A 15,124-nucleotide genomic window follows, 5' to 3' on the forward strand; every position below is an offset into this window, starting at 1 on the left:
GCTAGCAAGCAGAATTTACTACTAATCTGAACCCAGTCAGTCTAGCAGTGCTCTTAACCACTACGTTATACTGCCACTATAATTACGGCAGCTATATAGGATTTTTAATCCGGCATCAATAGGAAATGGGGTATATGCCACATAAGTATGCCACAGTGATATGAAAAAATCAGCCTAACTCTCTGGGCACAAATAGTCATTTTTTTTCATCGAAACTTTTGAAACCATACTATGCTTTTCCCTCTCTCACTAATCACCAAAAGGAGACATTATATAAATTTTCCTGATGACACAAGCCTACCATCATTGTAATTATCAATCATAGTTCCACGTCCTAACACAGTCATGCTCACAAGTACTAAGGAGATGCTGTCCCTACAGGAATGACGTGGGGTTGTTAGGCTATTCTTGATGACATTTTATGAGTTCTCGTTTGCTGTCTGTCAGCTCCAAGCAGCTCCCCTCCTCAACTGCATCCTGCTTACTTTTGGCCTGTGATCGGCCGTAACCTGAAAACCAGATTTCTAAGGGAGGGAGACACAAATAGAGCTCTACGCAAAGTTAAAGAAGAAAAACAAAACTAAAAATCACTTTAAGTTAATTATTAACTGAGCCTATCAAACAAGAGTGGGACCAGAGAGAAGAATTACAGAGGATGGGGGATGCTGGTAGCAGAGGAGATAACTTCCTCCATCACTAGGAGAATTTGTAAGGACCCCCTCACCCCCTTCACTTGCCTGTGGGAAGTGGTCCTCACACATCCTGAGTTCCGGCTTCCACAATTCTCTTTTCCTCTGCCAGCACTTTCTATCTAAGTTCACGTGTCTGAGGCTGCCCACGTGATGTCTTAAAACCCATGGCTGATGTCTTAAAAAGAATATGTGCTACAGGTTCATTTCATAGGCACGAAAGAAATAACCTGCCATACTTCCTGAAAGTGGATTCACAGGACTAGCTAGTGTAATAATGCAAATATTTATCCAAAGTAGCATATGCTTCAGGTTAAAATAAACCAGGAATCCAGGCTGCACAAATTAGCAAGTTCTAATTTCAACCATCATTCTTCTGCACTTCTTTTCAAATATCCCAAGTTCCCTTCCAATGCAGTTGCCTTTTATTTTAAAAATGGGGACGAGGGTTCCACTAACCAAGAAACAGACTAGGAACAGCAGATTCTGCACATAAAGCCTGCTAGGCCTGGCTCCAGCACATCCCAGCCATGAAACCTTGATCTCCCTAAGGTGCTTTGGTTTGTTCACCCATAACCTACCCTACTTAGTAAAATCACGGTAACAGCACTGAAGGACTTTAAACAGGGAACGATCTGATCTGATCTGCATTTCATAAATCACAGGGGGCAGAGAAGTAATACTGCACAGGCAGACCAACTAAAAAGCTATAGAATAAAAGAGACCATGGCAACAGTCCAGGAGATGACAAGGCCTGACCTAAGGTTATGGAGATGGAGAGGAACAAGACGATACAAAAGACTGGAAGGTAGCACCAACAGGATGAGTAACATTTAAGATAAGCATGGAACTTGGGGGGTGAACAGGTTGTTCAGAACCTACTGGAATGTTGGTAAAGTTATTTTCTATGACATCATTACATTTACTGAAAAACAAAATAGACCTTAGGGGATGGGGGTCATTAAAAAAACAAAAGTATAGAACACTGTCATACACATCTGATTTGTAATCTTAGCAAAAAGCATGAGACTCAACTGCCTTAAGAATTAACTCTACTGTCTTCAAAAGAGTGGTCCTGATCACACAATATAAGTTGTATTAGGAAAAGGGTTCATTCCCATACTGTTCTTAGCGACGCACACGGGGCTGCTATGTTCACACCATATCCAAGTACAAATATGGTCATTTTTTTTGGAAAAGCAAGGCACTTTCACAATAGCCAAAGGTAGAAATGACCCAAATATTCATCGACAGATAAATGGATAAACGAAATAGACAATGAAACATTATTCAGCTTTAAAAAGGAATGAAATTCTGCTGCAGGCTGCCACATGGATGAACCTGGAGGATATTATGCTGAGTGAAATAAAGGCGGTCACAGTGGACAAATACTGTATGATTCCACTCATGTGAGGTACCTAGAGTAGTCAAATTCTTAGAGATAGAAAGTAGAATGGTGCTTGCCAGGGGCTGGGAGTAAGAGAAAGGAGAGAGAGTTAATGTTTAACTGGTACAGAGTTTCAGTTTTGCAAGACGAAAAGAGTTCTGTGGATGGATGGTGGTGAGGGTAGCGTAACAATGTGAATATACCTGTCACTAAACTGTACACTTAAAAATGGTTAAGATGGTAAATTTTATGTTACATGTATTTTACCACAATTTAAAAATAAAGAATAAAGGCAGGGCACTTACCTCTCCATCAGCTGCCAGAGCCATTGAATGATGTGAGCCACAAGCTACTTCAACCACTTGCTTGATCAAGAGGTTGGTGCAGACTTGGATGGGAGCAATGCCTTGGTTGGTCGTCCCATTCCCAAGCTGGCTATATCCATTGTGGCCCCAGGCATAAACAACTCCATCTATACAGGATGGCCGCACACAAAGAATCAGCTCAAAGAAGAAACAGTAACCCCTGTACTTTGCTCAACTCATCTTCCAAGCTTAATTTCTTTTTGTGACATTGTGATTTATAAGAAATACGTATCTGGTCATCCAGATTACAAAAATACACTTATCTTGTATATTTAGTCTTCACCCACAGTTCCAGTCTCACAGCTCCCAAAACCGGTGGAATATCCTAAGTGTTGAGAACGATAAGGGTATCTTTTGTTATGTGACTGAGGTGACTTTTGGAAGCACCTAAGGACGATGGGTCTGTTGCCAGAAGAGCCAACCACAAGATGAGAGGGTTGGAGGGGAGAGGGGCTGGCGGCGGAATTAACTGCGACTACCAATGACTTAGACAATCATGACTATATAATGAAGCCTCCATAAAAACCCAAGAGGACAGCTAATTCTGGCCCCTGTTCAGAGAGCTGCCATGTCGGGGAACCAGAACACTTACATGTGCCACTGTGCCAGGCACCAGGTTCTACGAGGACAGAAGGTCCTTTCTTCGGGCTGTTAACTCATATCCTTTAATATCCTTTTATAATAATCAGTAATCTAGTGAGTAAATGGATTTTCTGGAGTGCCGGGAGCCATTCTAGCAGATTAATCAAGCCCAAGGAAGGAATTCCCTGTCGGTCCAGTGGTTAGGACTCTGTGCTTCCACTGCTGAGGGCCCGGGTTCGATCCCTGGTCGGGGAACTAAGATCCCACGTGCCACATGGCGGGGCCCAAAACAAAGGAAAACCCAAGGAGAGGGTCGCGGGAACCTCTGATTTGCAGCAGGTTAATCAGAAGCACAGGTAACAACCTGGGCTTGTGACCAACATCTGAAGTGGAGGGTGGTCTTGTGGGACTGAGCCCTTTACCAATGGAATCTGATTCTATCTCCGGATAGGTGGTATCAGAATTGTGTTGGATTCCTGGACACTGTGCTGCTACCCGAGAATTACTTCTTGTTGGGGGATGCGTGCGCGTGCGCGCACACACACACATGCACACGCACGCACACACACACGCACACGCACGCGCGTGCGTGCGCACACACACACAGAACTGGGTCCAGGAACTCTCTATTCAGTTGATGTCAGAAACAGGATTTGCAAGAACAGCCCTGGCTCACAGACACGTGGTTTTTGAAGACAAAGGATAAAAGGGCAAGGAATGAGGAACCTTTGATTCCCAGATGGCTACCTAGTCACCATGGTATGAAACTGCAGCTGTGGTGCAATCAGTTACTAAAGGTGAAAGTTACCAATGCCGTTTAGAAATGGGAGCAGACGCAACTCCCAAAGAGTTGGCTCAATGGATATATAAGGAAATGCAAAATAAGAAGCACACTAAATAAACAATCCCTGGGACTTCCCTGGTGGTCCAGTAGCCAAGACTCCACGCTCCCAATGCAGGGGGTCCGGGTTGAATCCCTGGTCAGGGAACTAGATCCCACGTGCTGCAACAAAGATCCCACATGCAGCAACGGAGCTCCTGCGTGCCACAACTAAGACCCAGCACAGCCAAATAAATAAATGAATACTTTTAAATCAGTAAATAAACAATTCCCCGCTTATTTCATATGCAAGAGCCAAAACAAAACAAAAGGCTTGGCCTTGATGCTGATTCAAGCTCAGATCTGGGTCAATCTGAGCTCCAGCCATTAGCCTCGAAGCTGCCTAGAAAGGGAAATGTTATGCAACAGAAAGTACCTCGAGTACCTCTGGGTCGCCAAGAAAATAGTTCCCATAGGAGAAGGGCAAAAACAAGAAACAACTGAAAGCAAGGGATATAAGTGTGAAGGAACCGGCCTGCTTTGAGGAGCAGCAGCAGCAGCTTCCTGAGGAACCTTTACTGAACCGGATTGTGAGAGGAACTAATTCAAGGGCTGTGTCGTTGACGTTGAAGGCTGCAGGGTGGAAGAGCATGTCTGCATTGATGCAGGACCCACTGCTCTCTACTGAACAATCACAGGTGGCTGTACATGATCCAGACACTCAGGGGGTTATTCCCGAGCGGACAGCCAAGGTTGGTGGACTGGACGAAAGCCACTGTAAAGTCTGTTTATCCTGATGAGAGGGATTTCCCAGCTCCCCCTATTGATGCCAGGGGGAACACCCCAGATGAAGCAGCTGAGATGCTTCGTATGCAAGCCATGTGGGACTGGCGTTATGATGACTGGGATATTCACCCACTGAATACGCCCATTACCCAGATTACGGTAAATGCTGTGATTAAGGGGGTCCCTGTTACATGGGCACCTCATGTAACTTTACTGCTACAAAATCAAACAGTTTGAGACACCTTATCTAATTTGCTATCTCAACTTCCCCATAGGGGCCTTACTAAGAACATTAATTATGAAAATAAGGAAAGACAAAGGGGGGAGGATCAAGGGACTCACCCCAGCAGAGCGGAAGTCTTCAAACGGTTGTTACAAAGTGGGATGAATAAATCGGATGCTGATGCAGTTGAAACCAAGGTGTGGCTGCAGCACGACCAGAGACTGGTGAACCAATGGGACCCCATGTTGGTCTCTAAAATTAAAGGGCCCCAAACAAGTCCGCTCTATTTATCCCAGCTTGGAAGGCATTAAAAAGCCAGAAGGTAAAGATTAAGATAAGAAAATTGACCAGGATGCCCTGGGGCAATGGTAAGGAAGATTAATCAAGATAAAGATTGACCTAAAGGCCAGGATCTTCTGGCCCGACCCCCAGCAAGGCACCCAAGGGCATAAGCACATGTGTGGGTGAAACAGCCCTGGGGAGGAGAGGAAACTTTTCTGATACAGGACCCCAATGCACTGTGATTCCAAAACCTGTTGGTGAAGTCTTAACAGCTAAGGTTAGAATGGGGGATACAGATGGGTAACAGTTGATGGGACTCAAGTGAAAATCTGAATGAAAACTGGGGTTTTGGAACAGATTCTGTGTGATGTGGACGCATCCCCCTTACCTGAACGGAGTCTTGGGATGGATATTACATCGGACTGGGGACTGCTCCCCCAACCTAACATTGTAAAACAGAAGGCGTGTAAATCTGCCCTCAGGCCTGTTTTACTGGGCGCTAGATGGGAACCACTAGAACTGCCTGAGCCCGCACAGGTGCTGAACTTAAATATAGAACACCTTGTGGACAGAAAGAGCTCACCATTTTAATTAAAGCTGGAACACTGGTACCAATGCACTCACCGTACGGTAGCCCTGTGAGGCCTGGGGAACAGGCAGGTGGCTCCTAGGGGCTAACGGTAGGCTGTGGAGGCGTAAATAAAGTTGTGCCGCCTACAGCCTCAGCAGTTCCGGTCGTGGCTTCAGCCCCAAAGAAGATGCAGCAGGCCAGCAGAAGCCGGAACCCAGGGGCTGACCTTGCACGTGCTTCCTTCTCGATCTCAGAAAAAAGCCAGCAGCAGTTTGCCTTCATGTGGGGAGGATCCCAGTTTACTTTTACTGTGTCATCACAGGTTTATCTGAACTCACAAGCTTACGATCACAATTTGGTCAGAAGGGATCTGGACTTGACACAGGTCTCAAGTGCAATCATACACTATACTGATGACATTATGACCATGTTGGAAACTGAAGAGCAGGCAAGGAGTGATGTGAATGCCATGGTGACACACATGACCCACTGGGGCTGGTTAATAAATCCCACAGAGGTCCCAGGGCCTCCCCAACAGTAAAATTCTTAGGAATAACCTGCCGAAGCCACGAAGAACATTCCGCCAGAAGCTAAACTAAACTGCTGTCGCCACCCACCCCTAGGACCAAAGCAGCAGCAGCAAGCCAGCATTTGGGTGGTTTACCTGGCATTTGGAGAATACATCTTCCACATCTGGAAACCACGCTAGCTCCCATCTATAAGGTTACCCGAAAGACAGCAGTATCTGAGTGGGGACCTGCGCAAGAGCAGCCCGTGTCTGAATTAGCAGAGGGCGGCAGCTCTCCCAGGGCTTACGGGGCTTTACGGCCCCATCAGATATGATTCTGAGGGTATCTGCCACCTGCACTCCGCAAGAGGAGCTTATGGCAAACCCGGGAGCACCTCCCAGCAGTGACCACTGGGATTTTAGACCAGAAAATTCCCAGATGCCGCTGTCTGGTACACACCATTTGAGAGAAAATTAGTAGCCTGGGCATTAATTGAGACTGCCTCAGTGATTGAAGGACATAAAATAATCATGAGACCTCAGATGCCCATAACATCCTGGGTGGTGTCGGAGAAGCCCTCTAATAAGAAAGGCGGTGACCCGAAGAGTTTCATAATAAAACAGAAATGGTTTACAGGGGAGCGTGCTGCTGGGGGGATGCAGACAGGCGTGAGCAGGGAGCCTCTTTTCATCTAGGACTGACTTTGGAGCTGCCTGAGGAGCTGCTGGAACCCACTGCCTTGTGGACATGCCCTGTGAAGCTCTAACTGAACACCAAAGAGCCGCTTGCTTTACAGACACAGTTCCAAGGTGAATGGACAATATCCCATTTGGAGAGCGCCCACGTTAAGACCAGTGGATGGCAAGACTGACTGAAGGAGTCAAGAATAAATCAGTGCAGTGGGCTGAACTGCAGGCTGTTTTCCGAGCAGTGATGGAAGAATTAAGCAATGGTAAAAACCCGTATGTTTGGGTCTTTACCAACTCATGGGCTATAGCCAATAGCCTGGCTGTATGGTCAGGTAGATGAGCAATGGAAACTAGACTGTTAAAGGGATGCCCACATGGGGCATGGCCCTATGAAATCACTCTGGGAATTTAAGAGGCACATTAAAGTAGGACACGTTGATGCCCATCACAAGAAGCTGACTGGAACCACCAAGTGGACCATTTGGTGCACTCCCTTGACGCGGCCACCTGGGTCCATGGAATGAATGGGCACGGTGGGGCTGCAGCAATGCAGAGGTGGGTTGAATCTAGACATATTTCTCTTGCACTTTGAGAGGCACAAAATGCCAACAAGAACCATTCTGTCAACAAGAGAGCCAGGGACTGCAGATGGCTATGGGGAAAACTCCCTGGGGGGAAGGCCACCCCCCCCCCCCCCCCCCCCCCCGCCAGAGCTAGCAAGGGGATTACACTGGAGCAATGCCAGTAGCCTCAGGGGCTATAAATGGGATCCTAACAGGAAGAGATCCTTTACTCTGGACTGAGCCTTGCATACCAGGTAGTAGAGGCAAATACTCAAAATAGTATAAAGGACTGGAACAGAAAATACTGTACCTTTTTTTTCTTTTTGCTCAGACAAATCACTGATCAATGGCATGGGTAAAATAAAGGCATTTTAAAACAGTGTCTCAAAGATTTCTCTCACACCTGCTTCCTTGAGAAGCTACTAGGGATGTGTTTCACCCAAATGAGGGTATAATCCAAGGAGGAAGACACAGGACACAAAAAATAGGGGATCCAGAAAGGACAAAGGATCCAGAAAGGACAAAGGATCCAGAAAGAACAAAGAAGGGACATCCGAGGATGACGGTGAAATGAAGTTTTAGGCCGACGGCTGTGCAACAGCCTAGAGTGACCAGTCCAGGCTAGAGTAGGGCGATAGAACACTCCGGAGATGTACTGATATGCTCAGAGGTGCCCAGAAGCAACACTGTGCTATAGGGACTTCCCTGGTGGCGCAGTGGTTAAGAATCTGCCTGCTAACCCAGGGTACACGGGTTCGAGCCCTGGTCTGGGAAGATCCCACATGCCGCAGAGCAACAAAGCCCTTGCGCCACAACTACTGAGCCTGCACTCTAGAGCCTGCGCGTCACAACTACTGAAGCCTGCGCGCCTAGAGCCTATGTTCTGCAACAAGAGAAGCCACCACGATGAGAAGCCCAGGCACTGCAACGAAGAGTAGCCCCCACTCGCTGCAACCAGAGAAACCCCGCACACAGCAACGAAGACTCAACACAGCCAAAAATAAAATAAAATTAAAAATTAAAAAAAAAAATACTGGTGCTCGCTTCGGCAGCACATATACTAAAATTGGAACGATACAGAGAAGATTACTATGTCCCCTGCGCAAGGATGACACGCAAATTTGTGAAGCATTCCATATTTTTGTAGTGAGGTGGATGGACCTAGAGTCTGTCATACAGAGTGAAGTAAGTCAGAAGAGAAAAACAAATACCGTATACTAACACATATACGTGGAATTAAAAAAAAAAATGTTACGAAGAACCTAGGGGCAGGACGGGAATAAAGATGCAGACCTACTAGAGAATAGACTCGAGGACACGGGGAGGGGAAAGGGTAAGCAGGGACAAAGTGAGAGAGTGGCATGAACATACATACACTACCAAATGTAAAATAGATAGCTAGTGGGAAGCAGCCGCATAGCAAAGGGAGATCAGCTCGGTGCTCTGTGACCACCTAGAGGGGTGGGATAGGGAGGGTGGGAGGGAGACACAAGACGGAGGAGATATGGGGATGTATGTATATGTATAGCTGATTCACTTTGTTATAAAGCAGAAACTAATACACATTGTAAAGCAATTATACTCCAATAAAGATGCTAAAAAAAAAAAAAAATACTGCGCTACAGAAGAGTTCCAGCATACATTTATGAAAAACAAGTAAGCCCAGGAAAACAAACAGTTGTATAAGAAAGGAGATGCCTCAGCTATAAATAATACTTATCGACTCCTAGTAATGTGAACACTGAATACTGATTTAACCAAAGTGGTGATATCCCTATAGTGACGCAATAAGGTGAGGGAAGGTAGGAGAAAGAGAGCTAAATTCTATCTGCTGTTACAAAAAGTCAAAGGATAATATCTAAAGTAAAAAAATTCAGAAATAGCAGTATAAGCATGTTAATTTAAAAATATGAGAGTAAATACCAGAAAAAAACACCTGAAGGAGTTAAAAAGTAATTCCACCTGAATAGCAGTTTCTAAGAGTAAGGAGGAGTGAGACAGAGTCCTGTTTTCTACTAAAACCCATATACTATTTGATGGTTTAAAGTGTTAAACTGTTTTTAAACTATGTGACTATTTGTAATACTTATAAAATACACACAAATATATGTACCATACATACATTAAACATCCTATATATCATGTATCATATGTATGTTGTATTAAATGTATTATAACAATCAAAACTGAATTAAAAACAAAAAGAAGACTATTCCCACAAGAAAACCAGTTATTTGGGCTTCCCTGGTGACGCAGTGGTTGAGAGTCCACCTGCCGATGCAGGGGACGCGGGTTCGTGCCCCGGTCCAGGAAGATCCCACATGCCGCAGAGCGGCTGGGTTCGTGAGCCATGGCCGCTGGGCCTGCGCGTCCGGAGCCTGTGCTCCAAAACGGGAGGGGCCACAGCAGTGAGAGGCCCGCGTACCGCAAAAAAAAAAAAAAAAAACAACAACAGTTATTTATATTTGTGTTTTATGTTTATTTATATCCTAATTGTAACATTCAAGACAGTCAAAACTGTAGGATCTGGACTCTGAAAATAATTCCAGAAGAAAAGTTATAGTTGCCCAAGGTCATTACTTTGAAGAAAACCAAGAATCCGAATGCATGTGTTTCTGTATGTTTGCTCCAGAAAAAACTGCTTCAGTATTTTATGGTCAGAAATCAATGCCTCATTAAAATTAACATGTGTTAGGAAAATATTAAATCATCAGGTCACAATGGATGACAAGCTGAACCAGTCTGCAAAGAAGCAACTGCTTGAAAGACCCCGTGTGATGCCGGAAGGCATGATGACACAATGCAGAGGCAAGATAATCACCTCATTATACTCCACACCAGTTCCACTCTTACCAGACAATCATGCTCACATCTGGATCTCACAGCCTGAGAAAGATGTGGAGAACTTGGGAGTGGATTCAGATGTAAGTTAAAGGCTGTTAAAAAGCTCAATACCAAGACCCACGGCAACATCCAATTAAGCTGTGATTCCCCAGGCTAGAGACAGAAAGGTGGAGAAGCAAACGCTCCCACGTGCGCCCTACAGTTTACCCAACAAAAGGCTAGAGAGCAAGAACTAATGTGCCTAAAACATAAAGGGAAGAAGCTGGGTTATATACGACAGATTTTCAGAGAGCTCTGGGTGCCCACAGTACAGATAAATCACCAAGGAAGAATGCGCAGGCCCCTCTGGTGATCTTGGGGAGGCAGAGAGGAAAAGAAGAATCCACCCCACATTCTTTCCATATGGCACCCACACGAATGCCAAGGAAAGAACTGAGATTTCTTGAATTCAAGATTCACACAAGGAAAACCAGTACTAACTGTGTTTTTAAAAATGTACCAAGTGGGCTTCCCTAGTGGCACAGTGGTTAAGAATCCGCCTGCCAATGCATGGGACACGGGTTTGAGCCCTGGTCCGGGAGGATCCCACATGCCATGGAGCAACTAACCTTGTGCGCCGCAACTACTAAGCCTGCGCTCTAGAGCCTGTGAGCCACAACTACTAAAGCCCGCGCGCGTGCCTAGAGCCCGTGGTCCCCAACAAGAGAAGCCACTGCAATGACAAGCCCATGCACCGCAACGAAGAGGAGACCCCTCTCGCCGCAACTAGAGAAAGCCCACACACAGCAACAAAGATCCAACGCAGCCAAAAAAAAAAAAAAAAAAAAGTACCGAGTAAAACCTGGACGTTGCCTTGCTACAACAATTCACTGAAAAATTAGGCTGAAGGACCACTTCATCTGCTATAGTTCATCTTCCACAACTTTACATAAGTTGTCGAAAGCCTCAAAAGTTTGCTTAAATTGCAAGTCATCCTATGGCTGTTCCAGAGGGAACCTGAAGTGTTTAACTTTTACCTGTTTTGTGTACTTCCGCTCAGAAATTAAGACACAGATCATTCAAAATCCAATATCTGATACAAACCCACCACCCCTTAGCTTAGAATTAACTGCTCGATTTCCCACAAACAGAAGCTGGACTTATTCCCACTTTACCTTCGGTGCTGAGAAGAACATGCGGTCCACTCCCATAACTAAGGCTCTTAATCTTCTTTCCACATAAGGCTTCCAGCTTTTTGGGCACAAGTGTACTCTGGTTATCTCCAGTTCCTAGACAGTTACTGTAGTTCAGTCCAAATACAAAGACCTGGGAAACAAATAGTTCTGTCTGAGTCACTTGGCCTACATTTACACAAAAGGTCCCTTCTCCACTCTGAATATAAGACACACTAAAACTCAGTTTGACAGCTCAGTAGCTAGGAAGAGACTGACATGGTTGTTAAGAAACATTCAGGGCTTCACTGGTGGCGCAGTGGTTAAGAATCCGCCTGCCAATGCAGGGGACACGGGTTCGATCTCTGGTTCGGGAAGATCCCACATGCTACAGAGCAACTAAGCTTGTGCGCCACAACTACTGAACCTGTGCTCTAGAGCCCACGAGCCACAGCTACTGAAGCCCATGTGCCACAACTACTGAAGCCTGCACGCCTAGAGCCCGTGCTCGACAACAAGAGAAGCCACCGCGATGAGAAGCCCTCGCACCGCAACGAAGAGTAGCCCCCGCTCGCGGCAAGTAGACAAAGCCCACGCACAGCAACGGAAGATTCAATGCAGCCAATCAATCAATCAATAAAATCTATTAAAAGAAAAAAGAAACATTCAACGTCTGCTGACTAAAGTTTTAGAATATTTGGCTATACTATGAAACTCAAACAGTAGTAGGGATGAGGGGTATTAAATCAAGAAACTGAAAGAAAAGACAAATTCTATCAAAGACAACCATCTTTTTGGATTTTAGGCTCTCTTCATGCCCCACTTTTTCTCAGTCTTCACAATGCACACTTTAAAGCTCAACCCCAAATAAGCCCTAAAATTAAGCCCTGGGTTTTGAGAGATGCTTACCTCGTCATTGTCAGTAACATACAGTGCTTCGTTGGCTGAGGTGCCGAAGACACACGCCTTCCGAATAGATGCAATTTCTTGAGGTGAGAGCAGAGTGAAGATTGGCCACTTTCCTACATCCACCATGACTCTGGTTTCAAGTAATTCCTAAAAATAAGCCGACATCTCTGCTGTAACAAACAAACAAAATTCCAAAATAAAAAATTAAATAACCACTAAACTAGAACAAAAAAAGACAATGTTAATACAAGGAAACAAAAGCTAATTTCAGAATAAACCACCTACTTTTGGTTAAATGGATCGCTCACTTGCCCCAGCAACGTGTCCAATCCTTCCTCTACCTTCAAACCTGTGCCTTTTCCTGTAACGGGAGGAACAATGTGCTGGAACCAACTGTCTGTCTTGCCCACTTACAAGTCAGTGCTCATCTGTCACATACATGTTTATGTGCAACCCGACAGCAGACAATGGAGAGAAGACATGCCAACTAGATGAAACCAAGGTCTTGTCAGGTATTTTCCCCTCCAGGGTACTGAGATAAAGTTAAAGGTTACAATACTCATTTGTCTAAGGCAGTTAATTCTCAACTAGGAGTGTGTGTGTGTTATAAAAATCAGAATCATTATTTCTACCTCCCTACTCTCCCACTACCACCCACAGGATGCCCTGAAAGACCCTCATCCCTTGTAGAAAATCACTGCCACACTGAGCCACTGTTTAATGATAGAAATGGGACATCCCTCAGATAGCCCGGAGCGGCAAAAACATTAAGAAGCAGTAGCCTAAAATTTACTGGATGAAAACATAAAAGAAAGTATTATGTTCTATTCCTAATTTATATGACCACATATATACATGGACATTTCATTTCACACGGAGAAAAGTTACATGAACAAGGGTAAGAGAATTCACCCTCATCTTGGTGTCAGAGCTGACGACTACAGAATTCATGCAAGTAGCAATTAGCTTAAAGAGCACCCTATAAAATGTAGAGATATGTATAAATTTCCACAAAACTCTAAATTTGAACTGTTTAAGAAGTTTTACACAAAGAATCCTGGTCATAGTTCCAATTCTTCGAGAGTTAAAAAGTATTTCTAGAAAGTCCAGGGGGCTGCACAAAGCACAAAACCTATCATGCCAAGTGAGTTTCCATTCTGGCTCTCACCTCTGGAAACTGAAACAGAACCAAGCAGTTGATAAACACAACCAGGGTTTCCTAATGGGCTACATAACTCATAATAACTCGGGAAGTTCCTTCCCGCCCACCCTCTTTTCAGACCTCTAAAATTAGCCAAGCGAGCCAAGGTCTTTCTGGCCTCAGAACCTCCAACAGTACCTACAGAAGAGATCCCTGGGGCTTGGGCTTACTTAGCCAGGGCCTCAGTTTCCACCGCCGAGGGAGGTTTTATCCATCAGCACCAGCTTGGATGACAAGGACCAGATGCTTGCAATACCCCAAGGATCACAGCGCATATTCAATAAGCATTAAACACCATCAGGACAGGCTGGTCCCTATCACTGCATAGCCAGACTCCTGGACTAACATTTGAATGTTCTGAAAAGTGTGCATGAATGTGTATGTATGTGCGTGCGTGCGTGCGTGTGTGTGTGTGTGTGTTGGTGGGAAGAGAGAAAGGATTTCGGGGAGGGTAAAAACTAATACATAAACATGTTAAAAAATTTTTGTTTCAAATGGTACAAAAGGATAGAGGAAAGTAAGTCTCTCTACCATCCCTCCCCAACCCACTCCTCAAAGGAAACCACTGAAACAGGTGATTCTAATTCCTTCCACAGTGTAGACTTACATAGCATTATACGTGTGAGTGTGTGGAAGCTTCCCCCGCTGCCACTTAACAGTACATCTCTGAAATCATTCCTATTAGCACATAGAAGAATTACTTCATTTCTTTTCAATGCTTCTACAGAGCATTCCATGACATCGATTTAACAGCTTACCTGTTTCTACTGGGAGACATTTAAGTCACTTCCAGTCTGTTGCTAACATGAACAATACTGAAACTACCGTTTGCATACATTATATACATGTCTTTTTAATATATGTTTCTAACATAAATTCCTAAAACTGGAATTGCAGGGTCCAAGTCTAATAGCTGTTTCACCTTTAATAGCTATTTCAAATTGTCCTCTACTAAAGCAGTACCAATACATAAAAGAACCATCCATGCTGGCAGCCCCTTTCACCTGCAGCCTTGCTCACAGTGTGTTATCACGGTGTCTCAGTTTTGTTTAAACTTTAATTTCTCTTATGATGAGTGAGGTTGGGATAATTTTTTAAAAATAATCACAGTCATAGCAACAATAACAACTAACACTTCTTGAGTATTATGTGCCAAGCACTGTTCCAAGTACTTTACATTTATTAATTCATTTAATCCTCACTTTATAGACAAGGAAATGGAGGTAAAGAGACTTTAAGAGTTTGCTCAAACTAGTAAGTGGCAGATTCGGGACCTGAAGCCACGCCACCCGGAGCCAGCATGTGTACCCTTCACCTCTCGGTCTCATGTGATTAAGAGTCCAGGTGCCATTCTTTTACATAAAGTCCCTATTTTTCCTACTGGACTGCCATTCTTTTCTTTGTTCTTGATTTATAAATGTTCTTTGTATGGTAAGAAGATTGTCTTAAATGCTTTTAGAAGTAATAGAAAAGATGCCCCCCAAGGGCTTCCCTGGTGGCACAGTGATTAAGAATCTGCCTGCCAATACAGCGGACATGGGTTCGAGCCCTGG

At 44.6% G+C, this 15,124-nt stretch overlaps 1 protein-coding gene across 2 annotated transcripts in view; it reads right to left on the reverse strand.

The window, feature by feature from the left end:
• The window catches only part of RCBTB1 (RCC1 and BTB domain containing protein 1), a 50,154-nt gene that overhangs the window by 21,793 nt on the left and 13,237 nt on the right, over nt 1-15,124 (reverse strand). For both annotated transcript variants that reach the window (XM_082676015.1, XM_082676016.1), the window contains 4 exons: nt 12,656-12,731; nt 12,371-12,540; nt 11,465-11,615; nt 2,382-2,548 (listed from right to left, as the gene is read on the reverse strand). In XM_082676015.1, the coding sequence (XP_082532141.1) occupies nt 2,382-2,548; nt 11,465-11,615; nt 12,371-12,496 (444 nt within the window). In that variant the 5' untranslated portion in view covers nt 12,497-12,540; nt 12,656-12,731. The remainder of the gene's footprint in view (nt 1-2,381; nt 2,549-11,464; nt 11,616-12,370; nt 12,541-12,655; nt 12,732-15,124) is intronic.

This window comes from Grampus griseus, assembly GCF_964374135.1.
Source record: "Grampus griseus genome assembly, chromosome: 18".
NCBI lineage: Eukaryota > Metazoa > Chordata > Mammalia > Artiodactyla > Delphinidae > Grampus > Grampus griseus.